This window comes from Lissotriton vulgaris, chromosome 6, assembly GCF_964263255.1.
Source record: "Lissotriton vulgaris chromosome 6, aLisVul1.2, whole genome shotgun sequence".
NCBI lineage: Eukaryota > Metazoa > Chordata > Amphibia > Caudata > Salamandridae > Lissotriton > Lissotriton vulgaris.
In genome coordinates, this window is record NC_141694.1 from 571,612,293 (window position 1) to 571,634,050 (window position 21,758).

A 21,758-nucleotide genomic window follows, 5' to 3' on the forward strand; every position below is an offset into this window, starting at 1 on the left:
AATGGTAAGTATGGGTCACTGGTACTGGTATTTGGCAGTCTGTAGTAGACTGCTTTTACAGCATCACATAAATAATTTCGTACAACAAACATGTTTTACTGTTTACTGCTCACAATCTTCCGTTTCTAATCCTTAATGTATTAACATTTTATCAGTCACAATTGAACTAAAAATACGCTTTATTTGGTTAATGTGCTGCGGGTAAATTTCTGGAATCCCTGTTAAATTTGTTTCCATTATACTTTTTTGTAGAACTGGAACACGCTGTTCTGGAGGAAATCAATGGTAAGTGACATTTTTGAAGCGTACATACTCTGGTACAGTTTAATTTGGAAATTGTTGTATCAATCTATTTACAATACATTCTCATTTCTCTTTATTGCTCATTCACAAGAAGCTATTTGACATTATGCCTCTTGTTATTTCTAAGTGAAAATTAATATTGGACAAATTTAGCTTGTTTGACGGTTTGTTTCTAAAGCATTCACTTGTGGTTCATCTAACTGAATATAATTCGGAGCTTGTCTTCTGCAGTGCCCCAGTTCTTGAATTCCGGAAATGCTATTTTCCAGCCACAAACATAGGCTTTAATTTCAGAGCACTGACGGTGCACCTCCACGACCCCCCGAGTTTTGGTTAAAGCCCCAAAAGAGTGGATGCCAAAAATTCTAGTGGAAAAAAGATAGAAGGTTACCATTTTACTTTGGTACAATTTGCACCTATTCTGGAATATGCTGGAATATGTTCACCAATGACCTGGTTTGTGTGGGGGATGGACATGGCTGATGAGGTGATTGATAGCATTTTGATCTGGTGAGACATCTTTGAGGTGGTGGGTATACAAACGCCTCATACCTTCTTTGCTTTCAGAAGATATTAAGCAGAGAGTGTTGGAATGAAGAAAGTTTCCCTGCATGGCTCTGGAGAGTATGCGCCTTGCCTTGAAGTCACCCTAGCAAGCTACAGCTTTCTGACCCAGCCTCAGCACACACATCTATCATGTGTCTGGGCTGGAAGTATCTTGTGTGAGAAGGTTTGAGACCCAGAGCTGGATCAGATGGTTGGAAAGGCACATCATGTGTATCCTCCTTTGGGGAAGCATGGCTGTTCTCAGCTCCCCGGGCTGTAGAGGACCCACAGTGGGGGTAGCAATATGAATTCAAAAGGAGGCAGGCATTTGGACTTGTTGTGATCTGCTAGAACAAGTGACCTACAGGCCTCGCCTGTATTTTTAAAAGTCGTCTGCTAGTCCCTGCACCTGGGTCTTTTTCCCTTTCATGTGGACAGGGGTGTTGTGCATGTGTACCATTTTATGTGAGTTGAAGATGCATGTATGAAGAATGGGTAGCCCATATTGCAACAAGCATCTTTGAATTATTTTTGTATTGGCTATATTTTAGTGATGCCTCATGTGAAGGGGCAGAAGAAGAGCCAGGCAGCAGATGTGAATTGCAGGGCTCCTCTAAAACGTTCCTGAGATCCTTTGTAATGGGTCAGATTAAGGAGCGTTAACAGAGGGTCCCCTTAATGCTATGGCGTAGCCACCTGCCCTTTTCTAGCCCATTGGTCTCTGGAAGGGCTACTGATCATGTTAATGAGAATTTAAGAGGGGAAGCCTTCCCTTGCCTATGTGTCCTTATTTGATATATATTTATAACCACACATTCCTCACCTTTTGAATATTTCCCCAGGCATCAGACTGGATCTGGAAAATCTTCAACACAACCCCTGTGCACTGACAGGTTGGCCAGATTACTTGTGTTGAGGTCGCTCTGTGCCAAACATAATGTGTGTGTGCCAATATGGGTGCCACCCAAGCACAATGCTGTTAGTTCCTTTTTTTCTGAGCCAACAGATGAGAATCTGAAGCTACCCCTCATCTCTTTCAGACACTTCCACTAACCCTTCTACTAAAAAAAATGTACAAGAGAAGACTCATCTCCCAATTGTACAGGGTTTTAACTATGTGGGGAAAGTTGCAAATAAATGTGTTTGACTGAGCCACATGAGGCTTGTATGGGGTTCCTGGGGTCGGACCACAATTCTAAGGCCTTTAGTGATTGCGACTGACTCCTCTGCCTATGCTCCCCTTCTTCTGAGCCATTTGGACATGGTGCTGTTTCACGCCTATTCCCTGAAATGGAGAATCCAAGATATTTGGGCTGTTAGCTCAGAATTTCAACCTCTGTCCTGGATCACAGTGAAGATGACTCTGAGGCTGCAGAAATCTCATTTTAGACCTTCGCCTTCTCAATGCCTCTCTAAGAAAAAACAGGTTCAACATGCTCACCCTGTCCTAGGTCTTGTCTGCTCTCGACACTGGTGACTGGATGGTAGGGCTGGGCCTGCAGGATCGTTATTTCCATATGTCCTTTCTCCAGACACAGGTTTTACCTGCAGTTCACGGTAGGCCATGAGCATTTTCAGTTTGATGGGCTCCCTTTTGGCCTTCCCAGCACCCCTCAGGTGTTCACAAAGGGATAGCAGTGGTAGTAGCACATCTTCAGAGGTAGGGGTTCCAGTCTTCACCTACCTCAACAACTGGTTGTTAAAGACTGGGTCGCCCAGCCTCTTGTGTCCTGCTAGTAAAGCACACCATATGACATTCATGGGCTCTGAAGTTCGAGCATAGGTCCCAGTGGGCACAGATCCAGGGGCTTCATTCCGATCTGGACCAGATTTCAGAGGAGATTGCTGAACATCTGCAGTTGTGGCTGTGGGACCATGACTGGATCAGCAGCAGACCCCTCTCCTCACCCTATCCAGAGTTCACAGTGGTCACTGATGCATCATTTCAGGGTTGACCAGTGAAGGCTCAGCTCAATGTCAACGTTCTGGAACTGAGAGCTATTCAGTTGGCGTTGAAAGCCTTTCTGCCCTCCATCAAGGGGAAGCTGGTGCAGGTGCTCACAGTCCACAGCACTGCCATGTGGTACTGCAACAAGCAGGGTGGGGTTGGGTCGTAGACCCTGTGCCAGGAGGCTTTGTTTCTCTGGAAGTGGCTTTACTGTTCAGGGATTTTTCTGATGACACACCACCTGGCAGGTTATCTGAACACTGGAGCCAATTAACTAAGCCGGCGACACCGTGACGATCATGAGTGGCAGTTGCAACTTTTTGCACTTGCACTTTAGACAACGGGGCCACTCCCCTAGGATGCCATTTTTGTTGTCCCTCACATTCCGCTCCAGTTAGCGGTCTAGCTTTTACGCGGCGTCTCGCCTCAGACCACTACTTTAAAGCCCCTGGAGCGGATGTGCAGCTCTTGGTAGGCTCCTCTCCTACCTGTTTGCTATCTTTGCACATTTAAATTGATAGAATCACATAAAAAAAGAAAATTCTGTTATTATGCGGGACACCTAATTCTTTACAGCGCCACTACCTTACCTCACCTTATCAGGAGCCCAGAGACGCCAGGAGCCCGAAGACGCCATTCCAGCCGTGAGGGGAACGGCGCGGCGTGTTGGTGGGGTTGCTAAGGACTACAAGCCCCAGAAGTCCCTGCAAGGCACAGGGCAAGTGACGCCTGAGGCCCTCATAACCGGCCCGGCCCTCCCAAAGCGCGGGACACCTAATTCTTTACAGCGCCACCACCTTACCTCACCATGCCAGGATCAGGAGCCCGGAGACGCCAGGAGCCCGGAAACGCCATTCCAGCCGTGAGGGGAACGACGCTGCGTGTTGATGGGGTTGCTAAGGACTACAAGCCCCAGAAGTCCCCGCAAGGCGCAGGGGAAGTCATGCCTGAGGCCCTCATAACCGGCCCAACCCACCCGCAGCACAGGACGCTCGAGGGCGTGCCCGGGCCAAAGGCAGGCCCATCCGTGCCCGTCAGAGGCCGTTTGAGGCCGGGCCGGGTCACCCCTCTTAATACTTCAATTCTTAAAACCTTCTGTGGATTTGTGAGAAAGGCTTTGGGGCATTTTATTTTTTTAAATAGTTTACGGTTTGTAATATATGTCCTGCCTAACACTGACAATCGTGGACACTCTGCGAAGAGCGGCTTGGAATAATAGCGGGACATTGCCTCTGGCTCTAGCCTTTAAGATATTTTTGGTATAACAGCTATTTCATATTTGTTTATATCCTAGGTGATTGACTGGTTTTTAAGTTATTCATTAGGTAATTCTTATAGCTCAAAATCCTTAATACTTAATGGTATTTGGTGCCAATTACATTTCCTATTTTATATATGTAAGTTTATCTTAATCATTTTTATTGTTACGGCAGAAACAAAAAGCAGTAACTACCCGCCCCAAGAAAGTCAGTACTAAAGAAAAGCCGGGGATCCAGACAACCCGGGCATCCAGTGTCAGGCAAACAGGGGTGACAGTGGTAGAAATACATGACATGGGTAATGCCACGCAGAGAGATTTAACCAACCATGATCAGATTAATGGTGGGGTACCGTCTGCTGGTCTCGCAGAATGGGATTTCTCGGGAAGATTAGAGACCATGGTAAATACCCTCTTAGAACCTATAGTACAAAAAATGTGTGGGGTTGAATCAAGGTTATCTAATTTAGAACTGATGTTGGCTAATTTATCGAAGGTCACAGATACAGCGAACTTACAAAAGACCAAAACCCAAGTGCCGATTGTGAATGATAGAGTGGGGCGGAATAGCGGCGAGGAAGCCGATAATGCGTCAGTTTTCGTTAAAAGCAGGCCCCAGGAAATAAGGGGCTCAAGTAGTCCCAGGGTGGTTATTGGAGATAAAACAGACTTAAGACAATCTTCCAATGTTAGAAGCGCCTCTGCTTTGCCGCAGTTAAATATGAGGCCAGAGGAGGGGTTTTACGTGCCTTCAAGATTATCAACTATTGATCTCCCGCCAGAATCAGCCCTTATGTAGTTATACTGGGGTATGTTCCTGCCCTCCCACCAGGAAAGAGTGAAAATTATGGGTAACTGATGAACAAAGTAATGTTTTTGTTTTCCTAGAACACTATAGATGGAGCCAATTTAACTAATCATATAATTATGGCACGCAGGGTCAACTGGATCGGTAGATCCAGTAAACAAGGGACGGGAGACTGTATCATTATTAATTTTGACAACCCCTATACTGCAGGCCGAATCTTTTCAAGGGGTTTTAGTCCCCAGCCATTAATGGGCACCGCAATTAAATTATTACCTCTTTTATAGGCCCTTATCGCAGAGGGACCTGTCGAGATCTGACATGAAGGAACTCTATCAGGGGGATGGCTGGTCAAGACTGAGATCTTTACATTATCCTGTTCCATTAATGACACCACAGTTACCCCTGAATAGGCAATGTGACACCGGGTATAGAGTGCCAGTAAATAACAGATTCGAACTTTTGTCTGGCATGGAGGCCTGCGACTGACTCAGGAAAACAGTACCTTTGGGGGGTGGCAGGTCACATTAGGAGCTGATGGGGTGAAGCAACAAAGGGGGAGTTTGAACAATTTTTTCTCCTGGAACATAGCAGGGTTGGCTGTTAAGATAGGGGACCCCAGATGGATAGCCTATGTGAAGCAATTTTTGATAATTTGTCTACAGGAAACTTGGTCAGTAGAGTGTGACCTCTTATTAGAAGGCTATAAGGCTTATTTTGTCCCAGCCATAGCATCTAATAGGGGGAGACCAAGGGGGGGATTGGTCATCTATGTTTCCGTAACTTTTGCATGTGAAATCCACGTAGTACCATCTTCACATTCAGGTATCCTTGCACTAACAATACGTAGGGGGACCTGCATCGGTGGATTTAATACATTTTTATAATTCGATTTCCCCCCACCCCGATAACAGCAATATAACGGCTCTGAGTGACTTTATTAATAACTCCATGAGTCATAGCCTACATAACCTCATGGTTGTAGGTGATTTTAATATTCATCCATGCTGCAACCCGTCATTGACATGTATTTCTAAGCTGAGCTGCCCTCGAATGCATGGATTTAATTTTGAGCACTCGGGTGAAGGGAACAGTTTAATGACCTAGACTTGACATCTACCATGGCTATATTGGACCCCCATACCAGATTCATGGTGCCCACTTTTAAGGGTCACAGGAATGGGACTTTTATTGATTGACCCTTCTTCTTCTTTGTTGATCTATAGGACTTTATGGTTCAAATTAACATAACCATTTATACGTCCGCTATTTCACTGGTTTTAATGGAGTTAGAACTACCCCCTTATTAAAAGAATGTTCTGGTTTGGGGAGTAGTCCACACTCCTTTTAATTCACTTTTTTCGCTACACTTTTGATACTATTCTTTCTATAAGGACCCAATGAAGACAACTGGCAACCGACTTTCAGTTGGTGCCTGAGGGTTCTTTTTTTCTCACAATGCATGCTAACTTTACCTCCCTGCTGTCTTTGAACTTGTTTTGGTGGTAGAAACTAAACTATTCTATGACCTTTTTTCCTCTTTTAAAGTATTTTCGTCACTCTTTTGTTGATTTGAATCTATTACTGTTAAGGGGTACAAGGGTGGCCTTCTGACCCTTTCTCTCTTGTTGATTGCATTATTACAGAAAAGGTGACTGGGTTGCTATCTGCACCAGCCAAGAACCAAACACGTGTGGGCCCTAGATGGTTTGATCATCACTGCTCGAAGACAGCAAAAAGGCTGAGGGAAGTTTTAGCTATCAAACCCAGAGATCAAGCCGACGTTACAGTGTGTCGCAGGAAATATGAGGCAGCTTTAGCTACACGAAAGGGAGCTTTAAGGGATGAAGCATAGAGGGAGCTAGTGGACCCTGAAACCCTCAGCAATAGCTCGAAGTTTTGGAGCGTGCTAAATAAACCACTTTTTGATCAGGAGGCGGGGTTGGACTTGAATGTCATATATCTAAGGAGGAATGGGAGGCTCACTATGAGCAGATGTTTGCTTGTTCCTCTGAGCAGAACGATAGGACGTCACCTGGCCCCAATGTTATAGAGATAAAGTTTGGGAGGGGTGAAATATTGGAAGGTATTGCAGGCTTAACAGCTGGCAAAGCCCCTGGTCCCGATGGGATTCCCCCAGATCTTTTTAAGTCCGACCCCTCTTTTTGGGCTCTAATATTGAAGTCTGTTTTCAACGCTGATGCACAACACGGCTGCCATCAGTCATGGGCGACCTCTACCATAGTCCCCGTTTTTTAATAAAGGGACAAAAGTAGCCCGCACTGTTACAGACCCATATCACTTATATATTCTGTGGTGAAAGTAGTGGGGAGGCTTCTCCTGCAGAGACTTTCATTATGGGCAGAGGACAATAAGATCATGTCCGATGTTCAGTATGGGCTCTGTAGGGGGTGATCCACCATTGCCCAGTGCCTCAATCTTTTTTTGATACTGAGAAAGTCCACAGTGGTTCATCAGGGGACTATTCACCTTGCCTTCATGGACTTGTCCTCAGCTTTCGACTGTGTTAACAGGAAGAAGCTCTGGCAGTCCATGAGGGCAATGGGGGTTGAGATTTGTAGATTTCTTAGAAGACATTCACAGGTCCACTAAAGCAAACACCAGGTTCTCTCAGGACCTGAGTGTCACAAAGGATTTTAATATTAAAAAGGGAGTCCGACAAGGATGTATTTTGGCTCCCTTTCTGTTTAATTTTTATATTAATGATCTAGATAGCGTCTTGAGGGGGTTGGGGGCTGACTGCCCCAGAGTAGGCCGGCGTGGGATTCCGGTCCTGTTATATGCGGACAATGCGGTCCTCATATCCAGGACTGAAAGGGGACTACAAGCACTTTTAACTGCCTTTGATGCTTTTATGTCAGACAGGGATTTGACAATAAATAACACTAAATCCTACATCATGCAGGTAGTGCTGCCTCCAAAAAAGAATTTCCAATTTAAAGTTGGAGACGCTAAAATTCCCCTCACTAGCACGTTCTCTTATCTAGGGGTCCTTTTTGATAACAAGCTGAAAAGGGGCCCTCATATTTTGAAAAAGAAAGGGGACATTGCTAGGGTGAATGCAGCAATCTTTAATTTTGCATCCAAACTGGGGAAAAAGCCCACTGGAGCTATGTTGCAATTTTATAAGGCTGAATCCGTGGCTACTGCAACTTATTGCAGTGAAATATGGGGGTACAACGTGGGAGACTGTTTACAAATTGCGGAGAACGCTTTTTGAAACACTTATTGTGTGTCCCATGAGGAACATCAAACCTAGCTGTCCATGAGGAACTGGGGATCCAGTTTGTTAGTGACGTATTTTCCCTGCACCCTCTGACCTGCTGGTTAAAAACGTGGTTAAACCCTGATATCCCCTTGACCCACATGATCCTAAAAGACTGCCTGTCATTGGACAATTCGACCCCAGTACCATGGTTTAACTACATCAGGAAAGGTCTTGTAGGTCTAGGGCGGGGGGAGTTATTTGTCAACCCTGAACGTCTCAAAAAGGGAGACGTGGAGGCAACAAAAACGGCCTTCCTACTAGAAAGAAAACTGACAAGGGAAGCTAAAGAGGTACAGAAACCTTGCGTTTGGACATATATTATGTTAAAAACAACACCAAGAGCAGAGCCTTAACTCTTGGGTACATTGTCCACGTATGAGAAATTTATACTAATCAGGTTTCGTATGAACTTGTTTCATCATTTGCTTGTAAGACCAAAATGTTTTATTTATAGTAAAGTATAGTATAGTAAAGCAGCGCCATGAGACTCCCAGGATGTGATTTGTGCGCTATAAAAATGTCCCTGACTTGACTTGAGTTCCCTGCGGCTGCGACGGAAAGTCTCCGCAGGATATGCTGCATTTTATGTTTTTATGTAAATTGTATGAATTCCCACGCAAACGCTATCTGGTCCCTCTTTTAAAAAAACTTAATTTTGGTCAGGTTCGGCCAGCTATGATGTACCTAGAATTACTGAATGGAGATTGCATAATTTTTATAGTGGAATTCTTAAAATTAGCTGTTAAGTCTAGGAAGTTTATGGACTTGTAATGAATTCTTTAACATTTTAATAAATTATTTATTAATTGTATGCTGCTATGGAGGTCACTTTAATAATGCACTGTCACTTTTTTGGTCCGTTTCAATGTATCGTAACAATTTTCCATCTAGTGTTTCAAATTAATTGCTGATTGGTTATTGCTGCTGATATTATCTTACATAATGAATTTTTATCTTTGATGTATTTGTTCGTGTAACTTTTGTGGTTTGCAATTTAAACCGAATAAAGTTTCTTTGAAGAAAAAGAAGAAGAAGAATCTGTTTTTATGTTGTAATCCTTGTTTCTACTTTGTCCTGCGTCCTGAGTGTGTTATACTTATATATTTTTAATTGCAAACTGAGCTGTGTGTTTTTTGTAATCTTTTGCACTCGCACTTAAGACGATGGGACCCCTCCCCTAGGAGGCCATATTTGTTGTGCTTCGCGTTCCGCTCCAGTTAGCAGGCCAGCTTTTGTGCGGCGTCTCGCCTCAGACCACTACTTAATGGCCTGTCTGGGCCCGTCCACATCCGACTGGGACCAGGTGCCACGACCCCTGGTCAATTCAATGCTATGAGAAGAAGTTACACCACAAAACAATTGTTAGAACTTTGTCGGCCCCCTGCTCCCAACTGTCAAACGATTGCATTAGACAAATCCTGCTCGGGCTACCAGCACTGTAGGTTCTCTTTCTCATGCGCACTATACAATGATCACGCTGGTAGGGTCCGAACCCTAAACAATGAACCTGGGATTCCCAAGCACTCTGATTTATTAGGGAAGACTACGCATATAGGCACACCTCTAATACATCAAGATTTTACATTCTACAGCATCAATTGTTGATCGCTCCTGAAGCATAGAGCTGATATTTTCGATCTTTTAATGAATAATCAACCTGATGCCGCCTTTCTAACAGAGACCTGCTTACATGATAGTTCAGGGCCCGATGTGGCAGCAGTACTCCCTACTAATTACTCCAGCTCCAGGAAGGATAGGAAATTAAAGCTGGGAGGTGGCATTGCTATTATCCACAAAAGTTCTATTGAATGCAACTGTGAGGATCTATCTGTCAATGACTCTTCATATTTAAACTTATGCTTAAAACCTAGATTCACTATGTCTGGTATACTATTGTATCATCCTCTGGGCCAAGCTGGACCTTGGGTACTGTTGTTTCCTGACCTAATAACCCTTTATGTTTTGAATGCTTCCAATTTCACCATCTTGGGCAACCTGGATCTTCACTGAGATGACCCTGCGTGCACTAAAAGTGTGGCATTCATTGCTGATCTCTAAACAATGAATATTCAACTCTGTAATTCAGGTCCCACCCATGCAGCAAGTCACCTGCTTGATCAAATTTTCTCCAATTTGTCAGATCTTATCTGTTCCCCTGCTTTTCCCCTGTGTTGGTTCGATCATTTCGCAATTACCCTTCTGTTGAAAATTGTATCCTGCCCCCCGGTAGTTACCATTGGACCGAAACCTAAAGTTCGACACTGGACCAAGCTCGATGTAGAAGCTTTAAACCATTTTTAGCTGACTCCAGACCAGCTATCAAAAAGATTGCTACTTCATATCTTGGCTCTATACAATGCTGGATTTCTCTTTCCAAAAAGTGTTTCGGCTACCATCGGTGGCCAGCCCCCTGGTTTACCAAGAGGCTTAAGACTGAAAAATCTAGATGAAAAACTCTAGAAAAGCAGTGGATGAAACACTACCAGACAGATGCCAAGATGGCCCATAAAAAGGCTCTAAGTGACTATCACACTCTTTGCAAAGCAGCTCGTGCTTAGTTTGTCTCTCATAAAATCTCTCAAGCTCATAACTGCCCTAAAACTCTTTTTAAGGTGGTTAAAGAGCTATCCGGGTCTAATACTCAGTCCAGCCCGCTTACTCTAACTAGAACGCATTATGAGAACCTCCCCCTCTACTTTGTAGATAAAGTCAAAAAAATATACTCTGCACTGACCAGTGGAAATGTGGTAAATATTTCACACACTATCGACACCACTCCTTATGCTACCAGTGTTGGGGTGACTCAGAGTCACTGTAATGTCAAATCTTCTGTTAAGCTGGAAGCATGGTCCCTTTTGGAATGCAGCGCTTTCAACCGACTTCTAGCAACCATCAAATCATGCTCCCCTTGTGACCTTCTTCCTATGTCTGTGATGAAACAGCAAAACACCCCACTCTCCTGCTGATTATGGTCCTCCTCAATGCCTCCTTGAAGGGAGGTTTTGTTCCTCCGGAATGGAAACATGTCATGGTGCTCCCTCTTTTGAAAAAAAACAAAAAAACACAGATCCAACTATGCCATCGAACTTCCGGCCCATTTCGTTGCTCCTGGTCTTTTCTAAGATCCTCAAAAACATGTTAATTCCCAGTTGACATCTTTTGTCAAGTCCCAGGGCCTTCTTCACCCATCTCAGTCGGGTTTTAAAGCAGGATTCTCTACGGAGTCACCGAAATGCAGATGCATGGACTAGATCAAGGCAACACAGTGGAACTTATTTTACTCGACCTCAGTGCTGCTTATGATACGGTGTCTCACGCTGTTCTACTGAGAGTTTTGCATTCCTTGGGCCTTGGGTGCTCAGCCCTACAATGGCTTCATTCTTTCCTAACTGACCGCACTTTTCAGGTTTTCTCTACCTCAGCAAGTTCTAAACTCCATCTATCACCCTATGGAGTTCCCCAAGGATCAATGTTTAGTCCTTTGCTGTTTAATGTTTACATTCGTCCTCTGGCAGATGTTGCAGCAGAGTCCGGGCTTTCCCTATTTTCCAATGCTGATGACACGCAGATAATCTTTTCCCTCACATCATTCAAGGGATCTGACTCATCTGCTCTTCAGGCTGGCCTGAGAAAATTGAGTGTTGGATGCAGAACAACTTACTCAAATTAATTGGAGACAAAACCGAAGTCATGATCCTAGGGAAAGAGCAAGATCTCTGGGGATCTCAACACTGGCCCTTTGAAATGGGTGCCCTACCTCAGCTGTACATCAAGTTCGTAACCTACGATTCATCATTGACGACCACCTGTCAATAAAACAACAAGTCATGAAGGTAACCTCAACCTGTTTTACCATCCTAAAATGGTTAAAATAAATTCTATGGATGATACCCCTCTCCGCTCAAAGAACGGTAGTGCAAGCCCTGATTACATCAAGGCTAGACTACGGCAATGTTCTATATTTAGGATTTAACAAAGCTACGGTACAAAGCCTGCAGGTGGTGCAAAATGCAGCTGCCAGACTACTATGTCAGAACCTGAAGACCATGTCAGTTGCCGGCTCTCTCCGTGATCTTCATTGGCTAAAAGTTGAGAATCGTGTTAAATTTAAAGCCTTGAGCGATATGTACTCTATATACCTTCTCGTCATTTTCACTCTGCCGGACAGTCGAAATTCACTATTCTTAGAATTAAACTCATTCGGATGCGCGGTAGGTCCTTCTCCTTCCTTGGACCTTCCCTATGGAACTCTCTTCCTAGCTCAATACGAGAATAGACAATTTTCGCCAGCTTCCGTAGAAGAGTGAAGACTTGGCTATTTAATCAGTAATTTTCTCTTTCTTCCTTCCCTACCAGGCTGGCACCGGGAAACCCCTTGGGGTAGCCATGCGCCTTACAAATTAAAATAATATAACATCCAGAGGTGTTCCAGTGTCCTTTCTGTGAGTAGGGATAGCCCTAGCTCGATCTTTTCACCACCATCATCTCTAGCTCAGAGACGCATTCAACGTAGAGTGAAGCTCGGGGCTTTTGTGTGCCTTCCCACCGATACATCTATTGCTCCAAGTTCTACAGAAGTTCAGGACCGACCGGGTACAAGTCATCGTAGTGACCCCATATTCGGCAAGAAGAATATGGTATCCAGAATTCCTGGGCATGGGTATCTATCCGCTGATCAGGCTGCTCATTCAGGAGGATCTCATCTTGCAGCATGAGTGCCGGCATCTGCACCTGAACCTGCACAACCTTACAACTCCATGCTTGGAGATTGAGTGGCGACAGTTGAATGTCTTTGATCTTCCTCCTGAAGTTATTAACATCATAATGGCAGCCAGGTGTCCCTCAACCAAATCTGTACATGTCTGCCACTGGGATAAGTTTGTGACTTGGAGTCAGCGATGTGGAGGGCGCAAGGTTAGTGGTTTTATTTATTTTATTTTCCCTATTCCAGTCGTCTGTCCACTCCCTACCGGCTCCTCCCCGCCGCTCTTACCTGAACCTGCCGTGCCTGGCCCCGCCCAGGCATTAGTAGTTTGCTTCCTCAATTACAGAGATAGGGATTGCATCCTTAGGGTGGCCTGAGGATAAAATGATGTTTGAAAACCACTCTATTTCAGCTTACATCAATAAGGACAACGACAGAGAAAGTCCTGTGTGGAAGTGAATCAGAAACTGAGGGCCATGAATTTCCAGGATATGTTGTTCTTCCTTGTGAGTTTACTGGTAATGGGTAGGGGAAAAGTCACTTTGTCGAGCAGATGCAGGAGGTGTGGAACTGGCTTAAGAGATGAGACAAGCTGCTTCTGTCCCGAGAGAGTGGTTCTCGGTCTTGAAAGGGGTGTTCTGAAACCAAAAATGGAGGAGGACAGAATCAGCAGATATCTCAGACACACAGGAATAAATGCAACCAGCCCCTTAGATTGCTCATCCAAGAAGATCTCAAAATGGGGAGAGAGAGCAGGGTTCTGGGCCTCTGTTGTCATTGGGATCCCTGTTGAATAACATGCAAAATACTGTCCTAGTCTAGAGAATGAAGTTATTTGGCATGGATGGCGGTGGAGTAGGACAATAATTGACAAGAATCACACCCTGTGGAGAAGAATTAGGATATTTGGAAGGGTGCAGCAATTGGTCACAATTGTCCTTATGTTTTAGTTTAAGAAATGTGTTGGATGTGAAAGTATGGGGTAAATGTTAAATGAGCTGTATTTAAAAATGATTTGCTGTGTTGTTCTGTGTTCAGAGGGAGGAGATGTAAGTAGTTAGAGCCCACCCCCTTTACATGCAGTGTGACAATTCTGATATGTCACCAGGATTTCCCCCCTTCCTTTGGGGTTAGGAGGCTGGTGGCCTTACACAACATGGGGGGGGGGGGCTCCCTCAATGTTGTTGGGAGCCTGAACCAGATAGAGACTGCCCACAGATTGTAAGGCTGTTGCATTTCATTCTGGGGCGGGTAAATTATTACCATTTTATTTTTCATCCCCCGAGCCGAGCATCAGGACAGGGGCGGGGCTGCTGCTGAGTGACAACAGCAGGTAAAAGGGTAGGCTAATGCACTGTTTAAAGTGTGCATGTCTTTTTGGCCGGCCGTCTTTAGATGGCCAGCCACACATGGGCAGCCCCCAATATGTGATTGTACTGTGTAAACTGTAAAGCAATTGAACCTTCGGGGATGTGCTACTGTCTTTGCTATATGTTTAAAAAATGTAATAAAATGATAAAATGTTTATATACCAGCTCTTAATGAGCCTTACTGTTAAGCAAGTGACTTAAAAGAAATATATTTTGTAGTCAAACAATCCAAATTAGTGGTATCTTTGTCACTCAATTGAAGAGTCCCAATTGGAAAATTCTATAAGCTTAATTTGAACGAAAAAACAAAAACCCTACTCTAGTGCTGCTGGGCAGTAAGATAGACATTCTTCGTCATGTCTAAAAGCCTTACCTTTTAAGATTGTGTATAGTTGGGACTAGGAATGAACAAACCCATTTCCTTGACAGGACGTATTTGTACCCTTCTCCAGCCGCTGATAACCATCTCCAAACCCACCAGTGTTTGAGGCCGATTAGTGGGTCTTGAGCACATTGTATTTCATTGTGAATAAGAGTGAGGTACTTCTTCCTGCAGGTTGTGTTTCAGGCACATATTCAGCTATGATGCACTGACAAATGGCACTTGGCTACTTAGAAACAGTTGCTTACTAACCAGCAGGCAAGCCGGCTCAAGCATGGACGCTTGCTACTGAGATGGTCTGTCGTTCACTGCTCCCTATATACAGTCCTGCCAATGGATCCTAAGTGTAAAAGATCTTCTCACAGAAAATATTTTCCAAATGCTCCACTCAGTGAGGAATGATGGCATTTACACTTTTAAAACTTTGCACTACTAATATATAAGATAAAGGTACAAATAAAAAAAGCAGGAGGGCAGACACCAACTCCAGTGGCGTCGTCTTTTCAGTTGGTGCTATAAATAAACAAATTGCATTTTTTGAGGAAAGCACAATTCCACACCATTGTCTAAACAAGGATTGGCAACATCATTTGGTCTGGCCTTTCACAAAGCTACAATACCTCAAGTAATTACTAGATGTTCTTTTCGCATCAGAGGAAACAACGTGAAGCCTTTAAGAAGACTGCTTAACAAGTGTTTCACAAAGCTGCAATAACTCACGTTTTTACTAAATGTCCACCTTGAGTAAGATGCAATTGCTTCAAATTTCCTTACAAAGTTGAGAGGCTGGCCCTTCAGCATAAAAATGTGCATATCCACTTTTGCTGCTCTAATAAATTATGCTTGATTTCAGTAGGATAGGTAAAAATGCCAATGCTGGTATATGCTGCTGTATGAATATTGCAACTTTTCATAAATGTCTTGATCACTACTATCACAGGTTGAGACAAGTGCCTTTCACAGTATTGTTGAGAATTTGTTCTTTAGACTGGCATTATTTCTGTCCAATAAACTGCCCACTGCCTTATGCAATTAGCTGTGGCAGGAAGAACCAAAATGCAAGGAAATAAATAAAGATATTTGGTGAAGTGTATATATATGTATATAATTCCTTTAGTTGTTACTCAAGGTCACTCTTGAGTCAAATGCTAAATCTTTGAATTTCTTTCCCGGAGCTGCAGTCAGTTTGTCAAGGCCTTACTAGACCTCACTCTCGAGACAGAAGGAAACTAAAAGAAAAATAGTGCACCTGAACTAACAGATAAGCTCTCCAATGTAAGGCTACCGAGTAGTTAGGCGCTGCTCCATGGGTGGTAACTAGAGAAAGGAGGGACAAGAAGCAGCAACAAACGAATAGAAACCAAGATATTTTGAAGAGCAACTGAAGTAACAGATAAAAAGCAAAGGTGGAGTTAAAGCCCACAAGCCTGAATACAACATGTCTCGGAGAGACAGCTCAAGCACTACCTAGGCTCGACCTAAAGAAGGGAAAAATGCAGTCAATCAAAGTGAAAGCATCCAGTGGCTAGAGGGGGCTATTCTGTTGCTCTATATCTTCTGCTTGGGATGGGAGGGAGTATAATTTGTGTGGCAAGCCAGCAGACCAATTCTGAAAGAGTGTTAAATAGAATCTCTTCTATGTGTTTGTATTTTTGTATGATATTATTTGAAAAACAGGAGGCTGGAAAGACAGCTAAAGCTGTCTTTACACCAGACCTAAAAACAAAAACATCAGAGAAGCTGTCACTGTCTGCAAGCAGAACTTCAGAAATGTGCTCGATGTACTTTACTGAAGAGGAATGTTTAGCTAGTGGGAGAATGGCTATGGACCAGCAAATCTGGCTGCAGAAATGCTACTTGATACGCATTACATGAATTCAGATCCCAGCAACTTAGCTTCTAGATATCTTTCACAGCTACGTGCAGAATCTGGAAATAAATGAGCCACTGCACCAGCCCATAGAAATAGTAGGACAAGAAAGGCACAAAGAATACTGAGGGAAGTGGGTTGCTCTCAACAATAATCAATTATTTAGGTCAAGTAACATCAATATGTAAGTTTAAAATTGCCCTATAATAATTCCCAGTTCTCATTTTGTACTTTTAAGTGAGCAATGCATATACCATAAAACTTTTATAGTGTAATAAATAAGTGTACTTTGTAGATGTAAAATAGTCCATCATGTGTTACAATGCAGGGACTCCATAGGAGATAGAATGATACTCCAAAACACCAGTATAATGACTCTTGGGAGGAACCAAAGGGCTCTTAATGTAAATGTTAAAGTTAAATTATTGGTAACAACACATCTGCGGACTGCTGCGCGGTCAAGCCAGAGATAAAAACGCAGTAGAAGACAGACACCCAGTAGGTAATATCCCACATGCTATGCTGACAGAGAGAGGACAAGACAGTCAATGGGGAGCTATATGGATGGGCATTATAGCTAATAATAAGTGTGACTGATGCCCACAGCAGCATCAAGGAGTCCACATCCAGAAACAATTGCAATAGCAGGACTGCAACCTTCCCTCTAACTTCCATGAGTGGGAGATCACACAACATTACCACAGGAGATCTCGCAGAGATTTTTCTTTGACATATCCCACCAATATTGGATCAAATGCTTTCCTGTCATTGAGACTTCCAGGAAAAAGACAGTGCATGCCTTTTGCTCACACATGGTTGGTGAAATTAAGACTTTAAACACCCACAATTGAGCAGAGGTGAGCATCCAACCCTGCAAACAGCAACAGCAGTTGAGTGTGAGGATCTGCACTCAACTTGATCTCCTAATGTAGGTGAACGTTCATGGATCAAAAGAATGGAATTATAGCAACCACAATGCGATATAGTGCAACACTGTATGCATTGGGTGACTTCAGCTGACCACTGACTCCAGCGAATGTGAAGCAACTCCGTATCCAGTCACATGATAATTGGTGTGGAATAGCACAGTAGAGACGACTCAGCCAGAGGCTGAAGCATATTATTAACTTTCATGTGCTTTTATTATAACACTGGGACATACATTGATTTCATTCATGGTTGATTAACTAAAGGAGACTGCGAAGAAAGAACTTAGATTTTGTAAACTTCGTTATTAGACACATGTTGTCCAGACACTTTGACCACCAGGAACTATTTAATGGCCTTTCTATTTTGAATATGTATTTTGTGACTCTAATCTTGCAGCCTAATCTGGATTTTAAGTAGTGATGGGGAAGTTATGTGATATTGCTTCTTCTAGTTTTTGTTTGGTGGCTTATTTCTTGCAGCACAGATCCTTGTAAAATGTTATGTACTTCTGAAGTATCCTTTTGACCATTTACCTTGCACTGAAAAACAATCAGATGACCTGCTTTTAGGAAGCTCTAGAATAGTCTGTCATCCTTTGGTAGCGATAAAAAGAAAAAAAAATCCAATCGGAAATGTCAATACTTTCAAGTAAGCATTGAACAGAACTCTAGTCTGTGGTTTTTGTTTTGATTGTTTCGGTACTCGTAAACACACTGCTAGCCATGGACACATTCATCAGACTTGAGTTGCCATCTTTGCAGAACTGTCGAAATGATGATGGCACACCAGCAGAGATCCAAACGACCACACAGTCTTCAAAACAGCCCTCAAAACTTCCCACCACACCATCTGAAAAGCACAGAGAGCAGCCCTCACCATCCGCCTCCAGTCCACCAACCACACCAAGGACCTTTTCACCATCGTCAGAGAAATGTCCCCCACAAACGCCGTCAAAAACACCATCCAGCATTACCAGTCCCCCTGCAACTTGCTCGCAGACTTCTTCCATTCCAAGATCGCCAACATCTACAAAAACTTGTAACCCCAACCACCAAGACCAGTCCTACCCGCTACTCCCACTTACCCCACCCACCTCACCTCCTGACCTACTGGGAAACCTTCAGCTCTGAAACTACAACTTCCATCATGTCCTCCATCCACTCTGGAGCCCACGTTGACCCCAGCCCCCACCGCATCTTCAACCTTAGACTCAAAGCAATCAGTCCCCAGCCGCTCACCAGCATCATCAGCACAGCGCTCAGCACCGCCACTTTCCTGGAATCCGGGAACCATATCAAAGTAAAACTCCTGTAACAATGGACCCATCCAACCTCAAGAACTACCACCCCATCTTGCTCCTCCCCCTACCAGCCAAGGTACTGGAGACAGCCGTCAACCGCCAACTTACAGACTACTTGGAGTCTTATCACCTGCTAGTTTCCTCCCAATTTGGCTTCCGTCCGAACTACAGCACAGAAACCGCCTTCATAGCTGCCACACACAACATCAGAGCCATCCTCCACCGTGGTGAATCAACAGCCCTGATCCTCCTCAACCTATCCCTGACCTTCAACACCATCTCTCTACATCCAATGATTCCACCACATTGGCATCCAAGACAACGCCCTCAAGCTTCTATCCTCTTTTCTCACCGGACGCACCCAAAGAACCCGCTTCCTGCCATACACCTTTGACCCCATAAGCATCATCTGCGGCGTGCCCCAAGGCTCCTCACTCAGCCCAAGACTGTTCAACATCTACATGACCCCACTGGCCCCATCATCCATAGCCACGGTCTGAGCATAGTCTCCTATGCCAACAACACCCAGCTCATACTCTCCCTCACCGAAGACACTGTCTCCACCAGATTGAGATTCCAGAACGCCATGACCAATGTCGATGACTGGATGAGAGCCAACTGCCTCCAACTTAACACTGACAAAACTGAAGTTCTCCTCTTCAGAAGACCCCCCTCATCAAGAAATGACTCCTGGTGGCCTTCCACCCACTGACCCTCACCCACCCCCACCACTTATGCACGTAACCTTGGAAGCATCATCGAGAGCGAACTCTCGACATCGGATCCACTAACCATGTTCTCAATTGCCACCAAACCATGCAGAACCCAGCTACGGGAATCATCCTGGACCTGCCCATATGGGCCCACATCACCCCACCTCTCTAGCCTGCACTGGCACTCCGTCAAGAAGAGATGCCACTTCAAGCTGCTCACGAACACCGACAGAGCTCTCCACAGCACCGGACCAGAATACCTGAACAACCGCTGGACCTTCCACTGGCCCCCCAGACACCTGCGGACTGCCACTGTTCCGTCACCACTCACAAGTAAGCCCAACACTGCAGGAGCGAAGTAGGTCCCATTCACTAACCGTGACTTAACTGCTACTGCTCATGTACATATATCAGAGCAACAGTAAAAGAAGGCACCGTGAGAAGATGGGGGGGGGGGCAAGAGAAGGGAAGAAACAAGATGTGGACCCTTAGTAAGATGCTCCCCCCCTTCACTGGCCGATGAATCACTGATTAGGGACAGCAGCTCTGAGAAGCTGAAGAAAATAGAGAAAGAAATACATCAGGTACTGAAGAGAACAACAGTCAAACTCTATTAAGCAGCGGTTTTATAGCAGTATTGTTTCACTTCTTACCACATCTTGAAAACACCTTGTCGGAAGAACCCGTGATTCCATAAAATATACATCACAGGTCCAAAGAGCATCAAAATCTCCCTTTCTCAACTGTGGGATAAAAAGCCACTCCAGTAAACAATTGATAACTACAGATGCAAAAACAAGGGATCCCTTCTTTCCCTATGCGGTCCCTGTATGCTTTGTGAAAGCGTCCAAGAAACCCACAACAATGGGAACTGGAAACAAAATATAAAAAGAGTTTCTGTAGAAAAGAAAAAGGGAAAAACAATTGACCAGTCCTGTACTTCGCCAGCGATTTCCAAGGGAATAAGCAGTTCCACGAAAGCAAAGAAAAAGTGTCTGTCCTTTACTCCAGGGAATACGAAACACATTACTGCAGAAGCCAAGATCCGAAGAGCAAGTCCGAAACAGAGTTAGGAACGAAGGAGGCAGTGCGTATTCCAACAACGCTGCGGGTGAAGTCCTTCCGGTGACACAAACTGGAATTGACACCAAGCATGGAAAAGAAGGTGTACATTGTTTTTATACACGCACACAGTACGGGAACCACTGCAACCTCACCATCACTCTCACAGTACCCAAAAGAAAAGATAGATAAGCAAAATCAAGCCCCTACTAACCCTACCTATACGCCGGACCTAGCAGCCACCCTGGCCCTCGCCACTGTCCCATGCATCTATCGCACCTGAACTGGAGGCAGCTCCTTCCCCCACCCTACAGCTAAAGCCTGGAACGACCTCCCCATCCACCTCTGAACATCCCTCGTCAAGTTCAAGAGCGGACTCAAGACCTGGCTGTTCAAATAGACTCACATCACGGTAGCGCCTCAATACTTGGGGGTGATTATCGCACTTAACAAAACTCTGATTGATTGATTGAACTGTTTTCTAATCCGGAACACAGTCAGCAATGAAGGAGGCAGTGCATATTCCAACACGGTGCGGGCGAAGTCCTTCCAGTGACATGATCTGGAATTGAAACCAAGCATGGAAAAGAAGATGTACATTGTATTTTTACCCGTTTACAGTATTGGATCCACTGCAACCGCACCATCACTCTCACAGTGCCCAAAAGAAAAGAAAGATAAAAGGTAAGCAAAATCAAGCCCCTAATAACCCTACCTATACTTGGGGCCTAACAGTACCCCCTCCCAAACGATCCCTTACAGGACGGGGCTTGGACGGATGCCATGCATGAAACAAATGCACCAACCAGGGGGCATGCACAAAACTGGCAGGTTCCCAGGTACGATCATCAGTGGTATAGCCCTTCCAATTCACCAAATAAAATGGTTTACCCTGCCGTCTCCGGGAATCCAAAATGGCATTCACCTCAAACTCTTCATGCTCCACATGCACCATAGGTGGAGGTGGAGGTAAGCGCTGGGAGGTGACCGTATAGGGTTTCAAAAGGGATGTATGAAAAACAGGGTAAATCTTATAGTCATCAGGCAAATCCAGTTTCATGGCAACCAGATTCACCACCCGTACTATCTTGAAGGGACCAACATAACATCGCTGCAACTTTCTGGGACCACCTAATCTCAAATTCTTAGCAGACAACAACACCATATCTCCTGGAGCATGTGATGAGCCAGACAGCAATGTTTATCAGCCTGTCTCTTCATGTTTTCTTAAGCCACTGTTAGGTGTTCTTTTTCCTTTCTCCATATTTCTACCAAAA

At 44.4% G+C, this 21,758-nt stretch overlaps 1 protein-coding gene across 1 annotated transcript in view; it reads left to right on the forward strand.

Annotated features, from left to right (window-relative positions):
• Positions 1 to 21,758, forward strand: part of CYB5R4 (cytochrome b5 reductase 4) — a 1,096,982-nt gene that overhangs the window by 589,010 nt on the left and 486,214 nt on the right. The window contains exon 9 of the mRNA XM_086926570.1: positions 253 to 285. Coding sequence (XP_086782696.1) covers positions 253 to 285 — 33 coding nt within the window. The remainder of the gene's footprint in view (positions 1 to 252; positions 286 to 21,758) is intronic.